The sequence below is a fragment of the Typopeltis vanoorti genome, chromosome 10 (genome assembly GCF_054136105.1).
Source record: "Typopeltis vanoorti isolate ZY-2024b chromosome 10, IOZ_Tvanoo_1.0, whole genome shotgun sequence".
Lineage (NCBI taxonomy): Eukaryota > Metazoa > Arthropoda > Arachnida > Uropygi > Thelyphonidae > Typopeltis > Typopeltis vanoorti.
In genome coordinates this window covers 23,896,012-23,921,156 of record NC_143558.1, presented here as the reverse complement: position 1 = coordinate 23,921,156, position 25,145 = coordinate 23,896,012, and the positions used below count along the sequence as shown (strand labels likewise).

Genomic DNA, 25,145 nt, shown 5'->3' with positions numbered 1-25,145 from the left:
AGTCCTACAAAGAATGGTGATCATGTAAGCATTAGTCCAATATCTTTAAAAGAAATATAATTGTATTTTTCAATTTTATTCACCCTATAATTTATAGCCAACAAATCAATGCGTATACACGTTCATTGCGTAAATAACCAAACGAAACTCTATTCAGTCATTCCCACTTTCCAACTATAAATACTACGTTGATATAGTCAACTTTGCTGCCCAAATGTGCTTTGTATGTAGTTAACGTCGATGCACTGGGCGAAGCCGTTGGCACGTTTTTGTCTTTCTAGATCAATCAATACGTCTACATTATATTGACAAGATGGGGCGTCGGTCTAGTATGTTAGTTTTGAGAGGAAAAAAAAGACATTTGTTATGGATCTTACAAAAGTATAATGGGATTTCTTCTATGATAAATGAAGAAAGATGCAACGTTTACGTCATATAATCACAAAGTAATTTATAGCATGGCCTACGGTATTAATTAGTGTTTAGCATTAACAGTCATTAATTTTATAATTAACAATAGTATCTGCATGAATAGCATTAGTGATCATGCCTGCTGACAACGAAGATAGCTGCAGAATGGTATTACTAACAAAAGAATTTAGCCGTACATAATAAAGTAATTTGGCAAACAGATCAGTGACGCTAGCTGGCGTCTAGAAAACAATGGCGCTTAGAAAAATAACGATGAAAGGCTGATAATTTTATTAGTAGGGGGTTGTTTATTTTCGGATGCCGCTACTAATCAGAGAGGATAAGTTTTAAAGTATTTATGGCTTTTGGTGTTGCATAAATACAGGCACACACTAATGGAAACGCGGAAGTTGGAAGAAGAAAAAAGAGAGGATGAATAACATAAAGAAGAGAATGATGATGGAGAGGAAAAGAGAATGTTGATGAAGAGGGAAATTAAATATATGATGAAGACAGAGAAGAAGAAGAAGGAGAGGATGAAAATAGATGGAGAGAATGATGAAAACAGATGAAGGAGAGAATGATGAAAAAAGAGAAGTATATGATGAAGACAGAAGAAGGAACGGATGATGAAGACAGCGGAGAGGATGATAAAAACGGAGAAGGAGAGGATGATGAAAATAGAGAAGAAGAAACGGATGATGAAGACACAAAAGGAGAGGATGATGAAAACAGAGAAGTATACGATGAAGAGAAAAAAGAAGGAAGATGATGAAGACAGAGAAGAAGGAGAAGATGAAAACAGATGAAGAAGAGGATGATGAAAACCAAGAAGTATATGATGAATACAGAGAAGGAGAAGATGAAAACAGATGAAGAAGAGGATGATGAAAACAAAGAAGTATATGATGAAGACAGAGACGAAGGAACGGATGATGAAAACAGAGCAGAGGATAATGAAGACAGAAGAAAAGGTAAGGATAATGAAGACAGATGGCGAGTATAATGAAGACAGAGAAGTCAAGGATGAAAGCCAGAGATTAAGAAAACGACAGAAATAAAGAAGAAATAAAGGTGAAGATGAAAGAGCGAAGATTATGGTGATTATGAAGATGAAGACGAAATAAAGACAGAATATGATGACGGTACAAAGACATGAAAAAATAAGCAAACGAAATAAGAAAAATAGTTTAAAGCAAACAAATGAAAGTGAAGTTAAAGGAGAAGAAGATGATGATCATGACATAATGATGTTGATTAAAGAAATATGATTAAGGCTGAAATGAATTATGAAAATGAAAGAACTTTCTTTAGAATATTCATACCATCAACGGAAATGAAAATTTACAATATTTCTATTGAATAAATAAAACTCCGCAAACGATGCTAATTAAAAGCAACTTTTTTATTTCTTCCAGTTTTAAATTGACTTTTCTATCTTGGCTTTGCTTTTCAGTATAAGAGAAGCCATTTGGGAAATAGGATGCTAGTAAAATATTGTAGTTACAGAGTTTCTGGGTTGTAAGCTTCCGTCTTTTCCAAGCAGAGCACAATTAACAGTGGCACAGGAATGTCTTAATAGGATGACATAGGAGACGTCTCGATCTCTGATCAACGGAGGGTGAAGATAAGATTTCAGCGGATGGGAACATAAGGCTTTTATGTCGTTCATAAGAACACAATTGAAAGACTCGGGTTTCACGTAGCCCATCGGGTAGCACTGATGGATTCTACAAAGCCTGTGTGTATGAAAGAGGGATAATGGATGTAAGAGATGACGGCAGGAGAGTTTTTAAGTGCTGTTTCTCGGTCGCAAGAGAATAATAAGATTTGGTTTTCTATATTTAACGTTTATAGAATTTTATGTTTCTCCTTCAGGATTTGTTTTGATTACATTACAGGAAATGCTGCATCCGATAGACTCTAACAACACGGTCTACAAGCAACAGATATTATGCAAAAAAAGCAAGACATAGGATGAATAAAAAAGTCTATAAAAATGCTCATAATAAAATCAGCTAGTACAAAATGAGTGTACATAACAATGTCTTTCAGTGCTTAATTGTATTATCGGGACATTATCGATACAATACATCGTTCGATATTGTTTTATGAAGAAAATTCATCTCCACTAACCCCGAAAATGCCCAGAAGTTTAGTAGTAGTAGTGGTGGTGTTATATTGGAATTAAAGCCAAACCAACTAATGCAGTGAAGCCAGTGTATCATATCTGTTACTTGCATGTGTAATTTATCTGTTTTTGTCAATGATGCGCTTTCATATGAAAGAGCATCATTGATAAAAACTGATCAGATATTTTTGTACAATAAAACGAAATTATTATTTGATTTTTCTTCTTCTTCTTTTTCTCTCCCATCATCTATGTGGATGATGATGAGGCCAAATGAACTCTTTCCACTTCTGTCTGTCCCTGGAGAGCCCGAACAGTTCTGCCCAGTTTGGTGTCGCTTGTTGTGATTTGGTTTTCAGATCCTCTTTTATTATGTTTATCCATCGAATTCTGGGCCGCCCTTTGGATCTTTTACCTTCCATAGTTGTATATATAGGTCTTCAGTTGGTAATCTGTTCCCTATGCCAAACCATCGCAGTCTTCTTGCTTGAATTTTGTCTACTATTGTTATTTCTTGTTTTAGTCGTTTCCTTATGTCTCCATATTTTGTCGTCCAAAAGATTAAGATGCTTGGCTAATTCGTTCGTCTGTTTATATCTTTTGTAATTTCATCGTTGTACTCAATTACTCCTCCGAGGTAGGTGAAGTTTTTTACCTGCTCTCGATCCTTACTATCAATTTCAATTTTCACATTGGTGTTTCTTTTTCCTATCTGCATAATTTTGGTTTTGTCTATGTTTAGGTTTAATCCCAATTTCATGCATTCTTCCTTTATTTTATCAGAAATTCGTTGTAGATCTCCTTCCGTTCTTGCAAGTGATGCAATATCGTTTGCAACTTTTCAGTTTGTTATATTTTTTCCATATATTTTAAGAATGGGACGCACTATTATTTCAGTAGCTACAGAAGCCAAGTTCTTGGGACTAATTTTTGACAGTAAACTTACATTTCTAGCACACATTCGTCAACTAAGAGAAAAGTGCAAGAGAGCGTTGAACCTTCTTCGCACTCTGTTCTGTACTGAGTGGGGTATTGATCGAGCTTCATTGCTCCAGCTTTATCGTGCACTTATACGTTCAAAGCTGGATTATGGGTCTCAAGTCTATGGTTCTGCAAACCAGAGTAACCTGCGATGGTTACTCTGGCAGATGCTGAAAGACTCGGGAAGATTGCAGAATGTTTTTAATTTTTTACAAAGAATTAATTTATACACACATTTCACTGTAATTTTGTTAATATGTAAATACTATATCGCTAAACTTAATTTTTATGTATAATATATATTAATTCCTCTTTAACTCTGTGTATTACTGTAATAACATTTATAATCTTATATGTAGATACGGCATTCCTTGACTTGGTGTTGTGCATGCATTTTGTTTATTAACTTATATCGTTGTCTAATCGTGTACTACCTTAAATGCTGCAGTAATTTTGTTTGTAGGTAGATACTGCATTGCCCAGCTTAACGTTTATGTAGATATCATTGCCAAATTTTATTTTTATGCATGCATGTTGTATAATAATTCATTTTTGCCTAATTGGCCGTAAAATATGTGTTTTAATTTTAACTATATGTAGATTGTGCATTCCTTGTACATTTATCTTGCATTGTTGACAATTTTTGTACTACTGTAACCTTTAACCTTGTGTGTTGCTGTGCCCTCTGCAGCAATTCTGTTTCTATGTAGATGCCGCTTTTTGGAACCTAATTTTTGTACAGTCATATTGTTTTCAATTGAGATTTTACATGGTGAGCTTTGGGATAATGAGATATCCTTTTGTGGATTAGCAAGTAAATGTCTTTGACATTGATGCGTTCATTGAACAACTCCACATGGGTTTGAAAGTGTATGGAACAGTTTATCGTAAAGAAACCCAACTTGACTGCAGAGCATTAGCACCCTGCGTTATTAAACTTTCTGTGATGGAATGATATATATTTATTTCTTATTTATTTTTTTTTTTTTTACGAAATTTAGCTTATGAGTTTTGTCTGAAGTCAAATCTTCCATGCTACGATTGCTCTAAGGATAACCCACCTGAAAAAAAAAAAAAAACGATGAAAAAAAAAAAAAAAGAAAGAAGGAAAATTGAAAAAGAGACAAATATGTACCAACATAGTATTTTATGTGATCTCAAATCGCTTTGAACAACGCACTTGGAATATCTGTTTTGTATTTAAATGTTTTATCATTAAATTTATAAAACAGATTTTCTTTGGAATTATTCCGATTCTTTCAAAGATTTCCACAGAATATTCCAGAAAAGCATTCAGAAAGACCGATAGCTGTATTGATGAGTAAGAAGGTAATATTTGATTCGGCCATCATCTCTTCCCAAAACGAATCACTACCACGTTACAAAAAGACGCCAACCCTCTCGTCAGCTATCGCGAAGCGGAGATAATCCCGCACACTTCACATTGCAAGCACGTTTCTCTGAAATGCCCGTCTTGTTCACACACCGTACAGGGCACGGTGCCTCCCAAGCGGGATTAAATGCCCAAGAACGTTCCGTAAACGACAGATGCAACGTTTGAAGCGGAAATTTAGAAGATAAGGAGGCAGAAAATCCGAGTGTGAGAACATCAAATGGAATAAAGTAGAATATAGGGAAGATAGAAGCTGGATATGTGGCCTAACAGCTGGTTTCAGCTTAATTAAGCACATAAAAAACGGCAACCTTTGCGATTTGGAACGTTGCCATGGTTACGAAATTAAAATAAGCAGACGACTGTACGCAGACGAAAGTGGCAGACGCAGCAAAATTCGCTTATAGCTCAAAATCTGTCAAATACTGAAGAAAAAAAAAAAATTAGTCTCCTTGCAGACAGCATACTTTTAAATGGATTTGGCAATTAAATTAAAACGAAAATTTATAAAAGAAAGAAAGAAAAAAAGGTCTGTTTAATAAACTGGTCGGAAAAAGAAATTTTCATAAGTACTTGATAATGCACAGAAAAGCTCCACGAGCGACATCTCTTGGATTTTTCTGTAAGCTTATTAAAAAAAAAAAGTTCTGGATTTCTAGAAGACTAGTTACAGTTCTATGTAATTTCTTTTAATAGACAATCTCCAAGTGAATGTTAGCCTTATTGCTGTCAAATCAGGAATGGCATAACGAATGGTAAAAAGTGTAAAATGCAGCATGACATTGCGGTAACGTGGTCATAACTATCCATCAAATCTCTTTCATTGTAAGTGCAAGGCTGGATTGTCATCGATCCCTCCCTATACGTCTTTCGCAGTGTGAGTGATGCTTTGCGTGCGACTGTAGCAAACGACTGATGGATGGGGACTTCGAATATATCGCTAACTGCCATGAATACGTTCGAGGAAATGTAAGATATCTTTAGTCATGCAGGTGCTCACAAAGTGCTTTGGGGGGGGGGGTTGTCAGGAATGTTGTTGTAAGGAAGTTCTCATTCGCCATTGTGAACATAAGCGAAAGAGACAGAAAGAATAAAAATCGGATTGACAATTTGAACAACTTTACTTCCCAAGTAAAAGATAATTAAAAGTATAATTTCAACTGACTGTACATCTGGAGGGTTTATTATTCAGATTTTTTCCGAAACAGTAAGGATTTTAATGCTTTAGTTGACGGCTATGGTTAGGAAGAGGAAGCATTGAGGTCGTTGCAATAGTTTTCAACTTTACCACCAGGAGGCCTCTATTATTACCACTTCTCAACATCCATCACAATACAGCATTATCAGGAACCATCCAGTAACTAATAACTAGAAATAAAAGTTTATTATAATAACATTATATCATTATTAATATCTTAACTAGTCAGATACTATCTGTAGATCATTTAAAATAGTCTTTCTAACCTTGAGTTCTTGGATTAATAACAACAATGTCCCACTTCGAACTGGAAAAGATGAAATATAACTGGAAAACCTTTGGTGGCGCCCAACAAATATGGAGCTATCGTAAAAGAAGTGTATAAAATGATTTTACGACTGGACTTCTTAGTCCCATAGGCGTTATTACAACAGAAATGAGATATTACAGAAGAGGAACAACAAAGCGTTAAAGAAACGTGACGTGTCCATTTTACTGTTGAGTATTTGACTAATACGAGTCACCTTACATTTCTACTGAGTCACTCGTATCATCAGACTAAGATTATGTCCATTTTGGTATTATATTTTATTTATATAATCCCGAAATCCAACTCTAGAGATAGAAATACATCTCCCACCTAAAAATCTGAATCACTTGAGGTTTGAAGGCATATAATAGAGAACGCAGTAATTTTCCTTGGCTATCGAAGCCGATTTTTGATCCACCCGTGCTAAAATGTGATACACTGGAGCGAAGTCCTCATAAAGAAGGCATTACTACAAGAGAAGTGATTTAAAATTATCCCCAGACTACTCAAAGAATGATGTATTAACAAATTGGCCTAAAGATATTGAGTCACACGTCATTGAGAAGAGATATCAATTATCTATTAATTAAGTATTTAGCAGGAAGACGCTCCATATTTCATAAACTCCTTAATTTCCGTTAATAGTTCTCGGTCAAACGAGATTAATGACCAAATCTTTCCCCTGATTGCGCTATTGTGTAGTGTGATTGGACGCTACTTTATTGAACGTGACAATGGGCGACCATGAGTCACGTCCAATCAAACTATTCACCAAGAGCAATACAAAGCATTTGTATCAAGCTATTTGTTCACATTGCTAACATCCTTTTATTCTAGTAACTTACAATTTCCGGCAAGTCTGCTCCAGCTATTAAATATTACAAATTATAATGCTAAACTTAAAAAAAAAAGCTGTTAAAAAGAAAATGCAGAAGTATTATTAAGTATTAGGAGTAATGAGCATTCCTATCTGTTTATAATATTCATATTCATATTAGAATTAGGAAAAAACACAAATTCGAACATGCGTGAATTGTGCATTTCAAATGACCAATCAGACCTGCTGTTAATGGCGTCATTCGTAGTTATGGAAACATTTTTTATTGATAGCCTATCATTATAAAAGAAATGCGCATTTGTTACGAAGGGGAATAGTATTATAGTTGAATTAGTAATGAAACAGTTTGGTGTCTTGAAATACTTTTGTTTGCTATCTTATCTTTGAAAATAATGCTGTTATCTGCTAATTTCTAGTTGATAATAATAATTATCTTTATTCTATATACCTTTTAATATAAATAATTGTATTAATAATTTATTTGACTTTTTTATTTATTTTTTATATTTTATCCTTTAAATGTGGGTTATGAAATGGGGTTGAAAACACGGGTTTATCTGAGACAGAATGTGTGGCATAGAAATATATATGTGGAGTCGATAGTGATGAAGTGTTCCTGTACGTATGTCAGGATCAATGTGAGATAGATTGAAAAAAAAAAATTGATGTAAGCCTGCACAAGGATTACAGATAATCCCGTATTTCTGATTTGATGTTGTTTGTCATGGATGTGGTAATAACAGGAAGGAAGGATGTAGCACAGTGCTCGTTACGGACCATGTAGTGCTCTGTCAAGATCAAAAGAAAGTTGAAGAAACGATAGGATATTGGAAAAGGACATTAGAAGAGATGAGCAAATATAATTAAACAGAGTTGCAAGTCAGAAATGCGATATTAAATTGACAGTGCTAATGTCAAAAGTGATTAAAAAAGGATCGACAGATTTAAATATCTGGGATATGTTTTGGAGAATCCGATGGATAGAGAGAATAAATAGAGGAATGCCGACAGACAAGAATTAATTACCTTTAAATGCAAAGTGTATTCTGCTCTAGAAAGTTGCACCAGATTGTCTTTAGTAATCTGGCTGTTCTAATCTTTCTTGTAACGATATTTTAGATTCGATCCAAGCATCATATTTCATTTTTGTATAATGAAGATAAAAGTGAATTGTCTCAAAACAACAATCAAAATTGCTGTGAATTCTTCGGATTTCAGATTCTGTCCTATAGAGAGAGTCTGAAACTTTTCTTCAATGTGCTTCTGGTCGTTCGTAAGAACAGAAGCACATTGAAAGAATGAAGGCATGATTCTGCCATTTCCCATCAACAATGCGAAAAGTAACCTCCAGGACGTCAGTAACGATGGATTCCAAGGATTGAATAATCTGCAATTTAAGATAAATCCCAAACATCATCATCATCATCATGCGTATCAAGGATTTAGGCCTAGCATGGCCTGTTCCGGCTTTAGAAGTCATCGTTTAAGATAGGACGTCCTGGTTTTCTTTTTCCCAATGGCTTGTACTTTAAGGCTTGTTTTGGTAATCTTTCTGTTTTCATTCTTTGAACGTGTTCCATCCATTTATGTTTATATTTTTAATTTTTTCTATTACTGGTTCTTGGTTTAATTCTTTCATAAAATCTGATAAATCCCAAACATGCTCTTTAAAAAAAAATTATCGTCTACACATAATTAATTTAAAGCGGGAAAGAGAGAGAGAGAGAGAGAGAGAGAGAGAGGACAGTAATTATTTATTAGCGCCACTGTTTTGCTCCGTGTGTGAAGAGAAAAAAAAAGATATTATTTTCTCAGCAAAAGAAAGTACCCAAGAAACTGTGCAATCGACTTCGTTCCCACAAAGTTAGTATTAAACCTAGAAATAGAATTTCCTGGACGGCATCCAAATTGCTTATCAGAAAGCCAACTATTGCAGACATTGCGGTAAGAAAGTGTTCCCTTGATGTAATAGATTCTGTCAGAAACTTGTGATCGATGGCGGAAAACTTAAGTGATGATAAATAATAAGAATTCACCTGTGTTTTCCTCATCACTATCTTTACTTGGAGGGTTAAGAAAGTTTAGTTCCGAGCGAGGAAATACAAATAGAGAAGTCCCCAATGGAGAATTAAATCAAGCACTGGGATTTAACTATATATAGTTAACCCCCCCCCCCCCCGTTGTTTTCAAAAATCCTCGAATAACTTTTGAATTCACAAAAACTTAACTGCTATTAGTCTACTGTTGACCGGAAGTCTTACCGATAACACGAATAGTCGATTAACACATTTTATGGATGTATATATAACAGCTGCTGTCGCGCAATTCGAAGAATAGCGGAACATTGCGCCCTTCGATTGGAAAATACCTGGGTTCGATTCTCGTCGTGACGAGGGGGAATCCTTACATAGGCTTTTTCAGTTGAAGGTGAGTTAGCCGATCTCATACGGTGGTAGCAGGGTTTTTTCTCCTGGAAACTCGGGTTTTTCAACCCGCATACAGACAAATCGGCCCCTCAGATTTACAGATTACGCAATTTACAGATAAAAAATACTGTTGTTGGTGATGATGATGGGCGATAGATGGTGTTGATGATAGTAGTGTTGTAATAGGAGAATTAAGTAGTAGTGGAGAGGATGAGATGTATTTAGCGAAGGAGAGTTGTGTGCTCTACCACGATGAATCCTTGGACTCCCTGGATTTGTCACGTAATAATAATAATAATAATAATAATAATAATAATAATAATAATAATATACTATATTCTTACAATAAAGTAAACTAGAGAAAAGAAAATGTTATTAAAGAAAATCATAAGGAAGTGAAAAATACATTTACAGTAGTGAACTGTATTTATCGGTACCGTAAGTTTACGTTGTCTGTTTACAAGATGAATCGTCTGTCTGTCAGTACCTACATTAATATTGTCTTATATGACTTTCTACAATTATATCTCCTCCTGAGATTTTTATTTAATAAGGTTAAAACACCTTATGGTAACTTGATCTGGTAAAATACTTATAAGCTTTGTATTACTAAAATCTTGGTATTTCTAGCCTGGCTCCCACTGATGAAACCTCAATAAAGGTCGAAACCGGTCTGGGTAGTGGCCCCTTGCCTTTAATACAAAACATCATACATCTCCTCCAGGAGATGTGCTTTGCATTAAGGGTAAATATTAAGAATAGTGATCAGAGCTTATCCACGTTTTACCATGAGTTGCCTTGGTCTTGCACAACGTGTGGGTTCACCTAGACTTGCAATACTTGCAGGCGCAAACGTGACTTGTTTGTCTGTTTGCTTACTTGGGAAATGGAGTAAAACCAGGTTTAAAATAGCTTGGTATCATTTATTAACATTTAATATATTAACATTTATTATACCCAAGGTATTATTATACAAGGTATTATTATATTATTATTATTTTATTATATATATTTATTATACTTTCGACATATACAGTGCACATGTCTTTTTTCTTAAGTTCCCATGAAGATGGCAACGTGATGGTTCCGAAATATCGGAAAGTATATATTAAAGTTGATTTAATTTATATTTCTAGTGTACGTTGTCAATTTCTTAAGTATTTAGTTATCGTTCTTAGTACTATGAACTGAACACTCCGTATATATTTCTACATATTCGAATTTGTAATGTTTAATCATATTGTAACGTGCAAATGGCTGATTTTTATATAAAGCTATGCAAATGCAGTAGTAATATAACTGAAGGACTTACCGAACAACACTCTTCCAGAGAAGCCACGAAGTAATCGTCACAGACCACTGCCATGGCATAAAACATATACACCACGACAAGAATGTGGACCAGAACTGCTCCATGAGCTCGCTGGTAGTTGTTGAAGAGATCTGGTGGAAATTCATGGTAAGCTGGAAAAAAAGAGAAGGAAAGGAAACGTATAGGAGGAATTGTTTTTTTAAAAAAGTTAAATATTGAATCAGTATTGCATCATCAATATTGCATTGCTATTTGCCGAAGTTTACTACTAAAAAACTACCACAGGAGAAAAAAAAACATTACCAACAGGTTCAAACAACCATTATCAAAGCCTTTCCAGATATCGCTAGACCTTTTAAACTTATGATTGCAGAATACAATCCACCGTTGTAATCACTGTTCAACATCTCAGCATCATCAACAATGGATAATATATCACGTGGTAACAACAATGAATCAACAGCCACGTGCAGTCTTATTTGAAATCAACAATGCATTTGAATCTACTGTATAAGATAAGTCATCTTTGATTTGAAATATTGTTGGTCCACATCATCATTCGTAAATATTTGCAACTATTTATCTTTGGATTATATTACTGGTTGGTTATTTTATATCCTGCCTTCAGCAAAAATGTTACTAATTTATTTCAATTATCGCTGTAAAAATCAGCTGTAGAAAAGTATGCAAACATATATTTATTATAAACGAAACTCTCCGCAATAGTAATCTTGTCTGTTCACATCATTGCTTTGTTTTTATTAATAACTTTGTGCATTGTACAACCAGCGGTCTATTTACACGGCTTTGATGTTTTAAACATGAACTGCAAACGCCCTAAGAGTGACGAGACAGGGAGATGGATGTTGTACCGTTGCATGGTAGATATCACATGACCCAAAGGCAACAAATCACTCAACTACGAACAGAATGGTGTCACGAAGGGATGGAAGAGGCTGCCGTTGGTGACAAGGGACTGATAACAGTTTGTACGGAGTCGCGAATGCGAATTTTCTTATAGCTTTAAGTAATCAATATTCATTAGGAGGCAATCGTTAGCGAGGAATTGGTACCGAACTAATGGATTCTCTGTGGAACGGGGTTGTTTTAAGTGAGCTTTTCCTCTATGCTTCGACTGTTGAATCTAGTAAATGGGAAACCTCTCGACACCTCCAGACCAATAGTTGTGAGCAAACGATCGATCGATGGTTGACTGGATGTTTTTTATTATTATTATTCTTTAAGTTCTTACTCAAAAGCAAAGTACCTTTGATATCGATGGAGTTTTACAAGTGTCTGACCGAATTAGAAATAAATTACAACAACGTGTATCGAATAACAGATTTTTTTAGTAATCATCCATGTTTATTTTTAAACAGAGCGGTTTAATGCGTCAATAATTACTTCTGTATCGATTAACGGAACAATCCAGTGTTTATTGAGAAATCAATAGAATGAAGGTCCATCTTGCGAATTTCCATTACTTCAACATCAATTACTGATATTTACTTAATACATTTTTGACCGTCACTTTCTTTAGGGTAATTTTCAATGGATAAAATAGTGAATTCCCAATGAAGATGTTAATCTTAATGAAGAAAATGATGAAGACCTTGATGACGAAACGAAGAAGGAAGGATGATGAAATGAAGAAGTAATGGTGATGATGATGAAAAGGATCAAGTAGATGATGAAGCTAATCATGATAAAAGAGAAGGCAACAGTAATGATGATGATGATGATCAAGTAGATGATGATGAAGCTAATCATGATAAAAGAGAAGGCAACAGCAATGATGATGATGATGGGAAGAATAATGAGAGTGGAGGAGCTGATGATGATGGTGATCGGGATAAAAAGATGACGATCATATGAAGAAGATCATAGAGTAACACTTCGATGTAATCTTCCACGATTATGAAAATATTATTATAATTTACAAAAGATGATAGAATGTCTTCCGATTATCTTAAATGACGAATATCCTGCAGCTAATTCAGAAGCTAATGAACAGTTTCCTTAAGACTTTTTTTCTTATTTCTCCTTACCAAACGACATTACATCAAACTTCTAAGAGTGGGTTACTGTTAGAACAAAGAGAATGCAAGTAAAGTCACGAAAGCGTTCTTATCATCCAACAACTTTCATTAAAAATCTCAAGCCTTTACTGTCGGTCCAATCTTTGCCCAAACGAAGAAATCTGAAGACAAATGAAAAATGAAGTAAATCAACTGTAGTATAAAAATATGTGAGAAGAAACATATTAATATGACATAGAAAAAATTCCCATTGTAATAGTAATATGTGGAGGTTATACTGTATTTCTAAATAATAAAGCAAATCTCAGTTGAGTCGAAGAATATCAGAGGATGTCTCTTGGTGTTGTGTGCTGTCACTCTTTTCTAGTGAATTTAATTCTGAGTTGAGTAGACACATAAGGTTTTCTACTCCAGTGCAAAGTTTGTTTTAGAGACCGTGATCATGAGATTTTTGATGTTATTTTTACAGAAAGATCAGACAGCATACTGACTTCCTGTACAAACAAGTCTATTACAATATATATTAACACTTGATATCGGAAGAATCATTCTTTTTCGGTCTTGAAGTTTGCTTATCTCTCTGTCCTCGCTTGCAAATTGTTGCCCATTTACAACAGAGTATAAAAACCCCATGATTTACTAACATCCTTCAAAAATTAGAGATCATCACATTCTTTCTTGTTGTTTCCTTTGTTCAATATTTTTTGTTTCGACTTTTCAAAACCCCCTTTCATTATGAGGTCTTCTCATCTTAACGTGTCTTCACCATTGTCCAAGTAAGCTCATAGATGATCAAAAATCATCTCCTACCCAACTAAAGTCTAATGAGAATATTCTCTCTCTCTCTCTCTCTCTCTCTCTCTTGCATATGATTGTGAATAATATTACAAAGCTTTTAAATCCGTATATGCTGTATTATTTGTTATTATTATTTATACAGAAGAATATTTCATTGCTTAAAATATTCAATTTTACTTTTATATGAAAAAATAGAATTTACAATAAGAAAAAGAATTACAATTTCAAACTTTCACTCAAAAAAACTCCCTTTAATATGTTTCTAAAAAAACTACAAATATACTTTTCCATTTAGAATAAGATAGGAACAGACGGAAAATTTTCTCTTCTTTGGACTACTGCCGGCTAAGCTATTATGGTACACATATATCCAAAACTCAATAACTTCAACCATGTAGGGAATATAACATTGTCAGCTTGCCAAGTTCATAAGAAACATCTTGCATCGTCAAATACAAACACTGACCGAGAAGTCTGTTGGAGATAGTTTATTCTGTTTATCCCACAGATATTTGGTCTTCTCAATATTGGAGTTTTGGATAAACTCCTATCCCCAGGAGAATAAGATATGGCAGGATACGTTCCTAGCTTTACTTCTAGGTCTACAGACTTAGAATTCATTCAAAATTTCGAATAAGTTTTGAGTTACGTCTAAGTTTCAGTTCGCGTATTTGTATGCAATTTTAATAGATAAAAAAAGATGATTACTGAAATAAGAGCCAACAGGTTCACTTCGGCGAAGTGAAATTATTCAAAATTTAGTGGATATTGAATACCACATTTCTTAGACGAATAAGAAACTCAAAGATAGGAACTCTAATCAAAGAGTTTCATGCCGAATATAGAAAATTATATAACGATCGGCGAGTCCAAGCGAAAGCCAATAAGAGTTTCTTATTCGACTAAAAAATAATGTGGTATTCAATATCCATTTAATTTTGAAAAAAGATTATTTTTTTTTATGAAAATGAAATAAAGTTTACCATAAACGTCAATAAACAATCTAACACCGATTAAAATATTTAAATTAAACCGCATACTCGAACTCAAAAGTTCATAAAATTATATAAAAAATAAAATGAAGTAATCTAAGATATCAAGTGCGTTCGCTGATTTCGATGCACGCCTGTTCCTAATAGCTACTCAAGTAATAAGAAAGAGAGATGAAGGAAATTCACATTCATCTTCAGCTTCCCTAGATTTTTTGTTATAGCATTAACAACAGCGCCATCTACTCTCACGGGAATAGTTGGTTGAATTTCTAATAAGCATAATGTACTTATTTAAGAAGAAAAAGAGAAAATACGTGGGTGTTTCCTATCACAAAAAAGATTTTGTTTTTCTTCTTATCTTAACATCGCATTTTTTAAGTGCTTGTTTATCTTTGTTGGCGATAAACAGAATGAGAATTAAAATGAAAAAGACATGGAAACAAATTGCTCAGAATGAAACTAACTTTCTTTTTCCCAATAAAAAAAAAGAGCAGTATATTGGATTGATAATTTCATCTAAAAAACTATTACGGCAGCTAGTTGGTGTCTAGGGAAAAATAATAGAGGCAAGGCAGACAATGATAACCTATGGGAATGGAAATTTGCGTTTTTGAATCGGACAACTAACTAATCTGCTTATTAGTTGAAACATAATTATGTTACTTAATTGGACAATCACCAACTAGTCTAAGTCGCTACTGGTTACGTATTATTATTTTTTTGATTGATAAGTCTCCATCTTGAGCCACCAGATGCAGAAATTCTATAGAAAATAATCTTTTGGAGATTGCCATCGTATCAACCGTTGCCATGTAGCTTGTGTAAGTGTCATGGACTTTGTTTGCGATTGTATGCCTAGGTATTATATGTCTGGGAGCTGGGAGCATTATCGAACTTTCGAAATACTAAGATGGCTCTAACTGTGATATTTTTATTCAAACAAATCTGGAAGTTATTGTTATTCTAAGGTAGATTTGATATGTTCAAGATTCTTCTTAGTTTCCCCTCGGTATTAACCATGCTCTATGGCAGGAAAAGCCATAGAGCATCGCTAAAAGGTTAGAGTAACATATGCACTTTAGAGACATAACCACGGCCTTGTGACTTTAGTTGTTTAGGCGTGACTTTAAAGTACGAGAGTAATAAAATATTAATATTTTACTAGAAAAAATAAAGTTGTAAATTCTGATTGAAGTAATTAAGACTAATGAGGTTAGCGTATTATGTCCGTAAATCGATAAATTCTTCTATCCCACATGTTCCTATTTTGGGTGATCAAAAATCCGAGTTTCCGAAAGACAAACTCAACCAGCTTTGTATGAGATGGATTAATATCACTTTCAGTTGAAAAGTCCTTACGGAAGTTCTTCGCGTCCTAAATAGAATTCTAACGCAAGCCTTTCCAAAGAGCATCGTGAATGCTGACCACGCAAGTCATCCATATCATCTTTCCTTTTATTCATCACCATCAATTCGAAGTGCTGATTTAAAACTGAAATAGAGACTGTTTCCATTTACATCATATAACTAACGTTTAAAACCGCTTTTCATTTGCAACCTTGCCATGTGCCTTTTCCAGATCTATAAAACTTCAATGCAGATTCTTGCTATCATCGTCCTCATGCGTATTTAGGCCTAGCATGGCCTGTTCCGGCCTTAGAAGTCATCATTGAATCGTTTAAGGGGACGTCCTGGTTTTCTTTTTCCTAATGGCTTCTACTTGAAGGCTTGTTTTGGTAATCTTTCTATTTTCATTCTTTGAACGTGTTCCATCCATTTATGTTTATATTTTTTAATTTTTTCTATTGCTGGTTCTTGGTTTAATTCTTTCATAATTTCTTCGTTTCTTTTGTGATTCAGTAGGGTATACTTTGCAGTTTTTCTCATAAACTTCATTTCTGCTGTTGTTAATCTTTGTTTTATTGTCCAGATTTCGCTTCCATACATTAAGACTGGTAGGATTAATGTAGTGTATATTTTTAGCCTGGTTTGTTTTTGAACTAAGTTTGGTTTAAATATAGAGTTAATTACTCCTGTTATTTTTAAATATTTTGCAATTTTTACGTTTATATCTTTTTCATTTTCATATGTGATCATACATCCTAGGTAGTTAAATGAATTCACCTGTTCTAAGATCTTGTTATCTATTACTATTTTAGTTCTAGCTGGATCTTGTCCTTTAAAGGCCATAGTTTTTGATTTTTTGTTGATATTATCATACCATAATCTTTGGCTATCTCATTTAGATCTAAAATGGCTTCCTGTACGTTATCTTCAGAATTCGTAATTACTATTTGGTCGTCTGCAAAGAGGAGAGTGTTTAAGTTCACTGTAGGAGAAAGTTTAATTCCTTGATGTAAATTTTTATTTCATTTTATTATTATTTCATTTAAGTAGATATTAAAAAGAGTTGCTGAGAGGGGACATCCCTGTCGGACCCCTTGGTTTATCTCTCGTGTATATGATAGCTCTTGATTTAATCTTATTTGTATTTGATTATTTTCATATATACTTGTGATAGCTTTTAGGATATTATTTGGTATTTGTCTTTCTTTTAATATGTTAAATAATATGTTTCTTTTAACTTTGTCAAATGTTTTTTCAAACTCAATAAATGCAATATGTGTTTCTAAATTGTATTCTCTTCTTTACGCTATTATTAATTTTAGGCAAAAGGCCGGGTCTATACATGATCGTCCTTTTCTAAATCCATTCTGTACCTCTAGAATAAAGTTTTCGGAATATTTCATTAGTTTGCTATTTAAGATTCTGCTATATATTTTGTAACAGGAATTTAGTATACTGATACCTCTATAGTTTTTAGGGTCATCTCTATTACCTTTTTTTTTTAAAGATAGGAATTACAATTGCTTTTTTCCATTCTATTGGGGGATACCAGTTGAATAAATTTTATTTAAAAATAATAAGAGTTTTCTTTGAATCTTGTTCCTGCGTATTCATATAGTTCTGAACCTAGTTTATCTTCTCCAGGTGATTTTCCGTTTCTTGTTTCTTTCAGGCTGATTTCTAAATCTTCTTTAATTATTTCCTTTTCATTTTCGTTAATTGTTTGCCAGTTGTCTTTTTTTTTAAATATTTGTCTGTCCACAATTCTGTGTAGTAAGTTAGAAATTCTTCTAATTTCAATTCGGTGTTTAATTGATTCTTGCTATATTCTACGATTTCTCAACTTGAAATGTGATCCTGAAACTCCTACTTAGCCTAAAACCCAGATTATTTTTTCCGACTTTCCGTATCCTCCTCTCAAGTATACTTGCATAAATCTTACCAGGAACACTCAGTAAGGAAATACCTCTGTAATTCTCAGATTCAGTTTTATTCATTTTTTTGTGGATGGGTACTATAAAAGCTCTACTTCAATCATCCGGAGTTTGACCTTCTGACCAGGCCCTTTAAATTATGCAGTGTAGCCCCTGAAAAACTTTTATACCTCCACATTCGAGCATTTCTAGTCGAACATCATCTACTCCAGCTGCCTTTCCACATTTCAGGTTGTTAATGGCTTTTTCTACCTCAAATATCGATATGTACCATTGATTACATTCCTGGTGTGTGTGTGTGTGTTTGTTACATCGTGATGTACGTTTTGTTTCGTTTAAAATCTTTGAAAGATTTTAAACCACAATATCCACAATATCCCGATCTTCATTTTCATTTCTGTCACCTTTGATTCCTTTTATGATACTCTTTCCATCATCCCAACGCTTTATCAACTGTCTATAACATTTTCCCATCACCATCAGATTTATCTTCAGTATTCTTACGAAAGTCTTCTCATGGCTTTTCTTCAGCTACTATTACACAAAGCTTATCTATCTTTCATTTGTCAGTATATTCTCTCTCACTAAGAACTTCATTACATGCCACTCTGACTGAATCAATCAATGTTTTCTTCAAATTTTGTTTGGCACTCGAGTGTTTAATATTTGATTATTATTTTTCTTCTCAATATGATATTGACTTTTATCCTGCTTTTAAATAAATGGCAATCAATCCACAATAATATAGTCGAAACAAGTTTTCTGATTTCTAATATCTTTTCGCCACGTGAACTAGTGCACATCTTTATGTTGGAACATGGTATGGACACGTTCCAACATAAAGATGCGCACAAATCTAACAGGTACATACTATTATTATTAGCGTTACGATTTTCTCCAAAATTTCCCCTTTGCTTTGTGTTTCTCTACTTCTTGCTTAGTAGAACTTTCGTTTGAGCACATAGAAATTGAATTGTATAATTTACCACATCCCCCTAATTTAAACTGCCTCCATCCAAGAAGATTATCTTCGCATTTAGTGTTCAATCTTAGCTATTTCTTCCTTTCATTGATCATTATTACCCTAAAATTACATCTTGTATTGTTCCTTAGAAAGATCTCACCTTTTTTGAGCTCTTTATAACACTAATTACATCGATATTGTACTTGTTTAAAATCTTCTGTCAATTCCGCTTCTTTTGTTGATATATTTTACAATTATATGACCAAGTTTTACGTTTGAGTTGAAGTTTGTTTCAGTAGCTGACTTTTCATATTCGTCCCGATTCCCTGACGATAATAGTGAATCTTATTTAACAGGCGACGTCCAGCTGACCTGACATTTCCTCTTGTTATACTATCATTCTCTCATGCTTTAAGCCAATACAGAATACAGAACACATTTTGATCGGCTATACTCAAAAATGACACGCCATCTTCGTTCATTTAGTGTCCAGATAGATACCAATTAACGGGGCACACCATCAGAAGGTGAGGATTGGATGCTAGGTCAGAATGTCAGAACGGAGGTCTATTTTCACACACACTGCTGCTGCTAGTGATGCTCCAGTTTTTTTAATCCCAGATGATCCCTTTGGATTTCGCATTAAGTGTAGATGAAAGATGAAACACAACTTGCTGTGGTTAGAATTAAGATCTTGAATATTAAAATAATTATCTGAGTTTTATATATATGTTACTATTATTAAGAGGGACCTCCAGGGAGTCAGGGTCTCATCAAGGGAGGCCATACTATTTGCACCAGCTGTCATACCTGTTCTTGAATTCATTCACGTTACTTGCACGCACAACATCCAAACGCTATCCATCCCAAGTACGCATCACTCTATGAGAGAAAAATCTAGCCTTCACTCCCCTTCTTAACAGCATTCATTCTCAACTTCCTAGGATGCCCTCTTGTCTTTTCTCCACCTCCATAAAATGAAAAATTCCATCAACTGAAACCCTGTATGACCCTTTCAGAAGTTTGTAATTCTCAATCATATCAGCCCTCTTTCTCCTGTTTGATAGTGTCTGCAGTCTACAAATTTTCAGTCTGTCGTCATAATCAGTATTCCACAATCCTGATATCATCGTTAGCACTCCTCTTTGCACTCTCTTCCACTGATTCAGAATCACAACAGAAACCAGGAGACCAGACCTGCGCACAATAATCCATATGTCAAAATTCGTTTGAGCATTGAAATTATCTTTTGAGATGTATTTGTAACTTTGCTACATGGCCACGGACCTTCAATGTGTGATTAGATATCAAATAAGGCACTGGATATCTAATCACATCAAAGTGCATGACGTTTTATTAACATTGAACTGATAACCATTTTCACATGCCCACAATTCCATTCAAATCATTCTGCAACTACTGCATATCCGAAGCACTCCTGATTACCTTACCTATCTTTGCATCATCTCATCAACAGCAAATAGTTGTATGTTGCATGTCAAATCCTTCCCAATATTGCTAATGTACAGATTGAATAACAGTGGATCAAGGAATGATCCTTGTGGTGCACCACTAGTTATTTTAAACCTTGTAGACTCGCATCCCCCATACATGACTTTTTTATATCTGTTAGTCAGCCATTTTTTTATTCACGCTAATAGTCTATAATCCAGTCCCATATTCTTCAATTTATGCAACAGTCTATAATACTGTGTTCTGTCAAAAGCCTTAGCAAAATCCAAAAGTACCGTGGTGTATCCATTCCCCTTTTCTAGTTCAATGGTAACATTGTTATAGAATGTGTGCAAGTTGCTAAAACATGGCCTTCCCTTAGCAAACCCATGTTGTTCATTGCGAACATTGAACACTGATTGTTGATAGTTGGATACATCGGTATTTGCGCCACCATACAATGAGATTACCATACATTGTATCCATTCTGCAGAATTTCCCTGTTCTGAGACTCATATTAAACAGCCTGGTCAAAAAAGAAATAGCCAGTTCAGCTGAACACTCATTTAGCACACGTGCTGATATCCCATTAGTTCCTATTGCTAAATTCTTATTTTGTTTGTACAACAGCTGTAATACCTCCTCCTCATACGCCTGAGTTTTTTCAATGCAAAATAGCTACTCAGTTGAATATCCTCTTCTGCATCTGTCACCCTCACGCCATCTGGATTTAGAAGAGTTAGCATTTCATATTCATTCTTTCTTTTACTTGCAGCATATCGATAGAATTCTTGTGGGTTGTCTTTAGCACGTGGAGCCAGTTTCTTTTCATACTCAGACTTAGTTTTCTGTACAATAGTTGTGACTCTTCTGGCATCGTCTTTTTCTTACGAATCTCTTGCTTAATAAGATTACACATCCATTTACTCTATTTATTCTTCGAACTCTAGGAATAATTCTCATATCGCATCACTTAAGTATTTTTTAAACACTTCCCATGCACTGTCAATATCCTTCCCGCAATTCAGCCTGTAACCTTTTCTGAACGGAACATTCATAAACTTAGTCAATTCCCAAGTAAGTACAGCATGATCACTGTCACCAACAGGAGGCAGAATAGCTACATCTTTAACTGAAACGCCCTCTGATACTATAATCAAATCTAACATTCTTTGACCTCGAGTTCCTTCTGTCACATGCTGCTTGAGGAAGTTGTCCCACAACAGCTCAATAAATTCAGTTTCCTTCTTTTTATGAAATGTTATTCCTACCCAATCAATATTTGGATAAAGTAACCCCCCCATGATGATTACTCGTTTAGCACCTACTATGTTTATTTGGTGACATGTCGTCGTCTTCGTCACCAGCATCCGATCCACCGAGGTCTGTAACAACACCCCACTATTGATCTTGGTAGATTCCACCTTACACCAGATGGCTTCAAACTCACTGCCGCGTGTTCATAGAAGTACTACAATCATAGGTCTCAACTCTAACTAGATTCAAGTTATCCGATATCATTAGCAGCACGCCCCCCCTCCTCTCCTATCATGTCTATCCTCCCTAAAAATACTGCCTCCTCTGCACTCGATACCACTTAGTTTGTAGTCTCACTAATGCCTACATGAGGTCCCAGTATATTGACCAAGGCAACAAACTCTACACCTTTATTTCTGATACTCCTGTTATTCGTGTACATACATAATAAGTTATCTGTATGCTGTTTTGCATACTCCTGTCTATGGTCTGCGTGACACTGTTCGACAACTTGCAGATCTCTATTCTTATCTAGTTCTTTACTTATGCAGACATCTTTACACATTAATTAAATTAAGAGGATATTAAATCCCACATTATTTCAAAGCCGAATAAGAAACTCAAAGATCAGAATCAAAGAGTTTCATGCCGGATATAGCAAACTATAAAAGTTTCGGCGGATTGTAGCGTAAGCTAAACACATAGATCAACACTAGGGAAACTCGTAGCAAAGGTGGGTAAAGTTCTGATCACTATTCTTAGTATTTTCCATAATGTAAAACACATCTCCTAGGAGATGTTTGATGTTATACATTATGGTGAAAGGTCAGCTTACGCTGCAATCCGCAGAAACTTTTATAGTTTGCTATATTCGGAACGAAACTCTTTGATTCCGATCTTTGAGTTTCTTATTCGGCTTTGAAATAATGTGGGATTTAATATCCCCTTAATTTAAATAATCTTTGCACATGCTTGATAGGTCCGAACTGGGCAAACACACACACAATCGTTCTCTCTCTTCATAATCATATTGAATCTTTTTGGACATGCATTGACATAACAAACACTGGTGTGGCTTGGGAAACACAGCTCATCGCTCTGTTCAAGATGAAAAACTCAGATGAAATGCTTTTCATCACTTGTGAATAGATAGTAGAAGCTGAGCGGTTTTCGTAAAAGAGCAAGTAAACTCGGTGCAGAATGACCCTTTTTCAGACTTCGTCTTTTCATCTTTTAAGATATTGCGGGATTGTGCGCTTTTCAGGGCAACAAGTTCCGTCTTTATGGAGTACGTGTTGAAAAGGATGTCGAAGTTACGTTGGATCTCGTCTGACAAACGACCTACATTTTACTCGGGGGCTACGTTGAATGAGTACTTTTATAGCGCGATATTCCGTGATGTTTGTACGTGCTTCCACACACCATTTTGTAAATCTATGAAGCGTCTACCGAATCGAATGTTTACTGGGAACATCTCGTGTCTCTGTAATCTCGTTACGTCTTGAATTATGGAGTCACTTCCCGAATGAAGTTTTCAGTCTTTATTCCATCTCTACAGATTACGGAATCCTTGGTTAAGCAATTCAAAACCAATGACAGAACTTAATAAACATGTTTATAAAATGATGAAATAATAATAAATAAAATAACTACAACAGTAATAATAAAATTAAATTTCCTTAAACTGTTATTGCGAAATCTCATTAGTATTACTGGACTGGGTTACACAGAGTCAAATGATGTGAAAAATCAATTACGCCAGTGAAATGGGTTTTTTTTTCATCATTTGATTTTCATGTTTTGCGAGTTGCCTGGTGGATACAGGGGAAATAGACAAGGCTTTTGATGTTGCCCCTGTAATTCAAAACAAGCCCACCCATCCGAATTCAAATTCGTTAAAGTAGTAACCTGCATACACGCCTCTTAAGAAGTCCATTGTATTCCCCGATTATTATTCATTGAGTTCGTGATCGTAAGCACTTGCATCTGCATAAAAATTCAGTATTGCATTTTTGCTATGTGCAGAGTTAGGAGGTGAAATGAAGTATCGAAAAGTTTTTTTTTAATTTTCACTTGTGAAAAATAAGCTTATCTTTGGATGCATGACATGTTTCCTTCCTTTATTTGCTTCTTATTCTTTTCAGACTGAAAGGGTGCTCAGTGAAGATGCTCTGAAACATCTTGCATCTACACACAGATGAGAAATGAGTAAAGAGAGAAAGTTTAAAAGAGTACATGGAACGTTATGCCATCAATGCACATTCAAGAATAACGAGAGTCATCTGTGTGTGTGGGGGGGTGGGGTGGGGTGGATGTGAGGTGGTTTCTCGTTGCCTTATTTCGAATGTCGATAAACTGAATTTTCCGGATGTATGAACCCTTTACATCCATATGACTCCAATTCACCTTTGATTGAAAAGGTTCCTAGGGTCACAGATGAAATCAGAACCAGTTTTTTTCCAATCAAAGGATACCATCGAAACGTAGGGAGTTGTTTTGGTTGGTAGGTACAGAAAAACAGTGAAATATCCACCTAAGACTGCCTCAGTCAGTTCCGTGAGAGAGGCCTTAAAAGTTCTTCCAATCAGAAGGAATTCGAACTATCTTTTGTCTCATGGTGAAGTAACGTGTGGAGAGATTACTCCGCCACAAGAGATCGGATGAAAGATGTCCCTTAAGGTAATAACACCAGCAGGAGTAACACAACCCAAACACTTGGATAGACTGAGACTCATAAAAATAAAAAAAAGTAAGAAAATAGAAGAGTGAAGAAAAGAAGAACTTAAAGCAGGGAAAGTTGGAAGATCACACACACACACACACACACACACACACACACACACACACACACACACACACACACACACACACACACACACACACACACACACACACACACACACACACTGCTTGAAAAAGAAGTCAACGGACACCATAGTGTGAGGAACAAACAGCCATGGCTCGACCTTAATAAGATGTAGGACCTCCATTTGCTGCAATGACTGCAACAATCTTGCGGAGCACTCTTTCTACACGCGTATAATAGCGATCAATGGAAATTTTGGGCCATTCTTCCTATAGACATATAATGAGCTCTGTGGAGGCCAGCTACTGTGGTGATGTTGATAACCACAAAGCACACTGCAGCAGCAGCTTATGACTCAGTGCAATGTCTTTGATGTTAGACAAAAAAAAACGGTCATTTCTATAGACACACCACACAGTAGGAAGCATGACATTGTCCAAATGTTCACATACTTTGCAGACCTCAATGTTCGTGGCACCGCAAACAGAGGTCCGAGGCCAAACCTGAAAAACAGGTCCACCTCCGAATTTCATATTTAGGATAACGCCTTCTAATA

General features: G+C 35.0%; 1 protein-coding gene across 1 annotated transcript in view; it reads right to left on the bottom strand.

Annotated features, from left to right (window-relative positions):
* The window catches only part of LOC150102230 (sodium/potassium/calcium exchanger 3-like), a 119,301-nt gene that overhangs the window by 52,034 nt on the left and 42,122 nt on the right, over window positions 1–25,145 (bottom strand). The window contains exon 3 of the mRNA XM_090398687.1: window positions 11,001–11,152. Within this exon, the coding sequence (XP_090254813.1) occupies window positions 11,001–11,152 (152 nt within the window). The remainder of the gene's footprint in view (window positions 1–11,000; window positions 11,153–25,145) is intronic.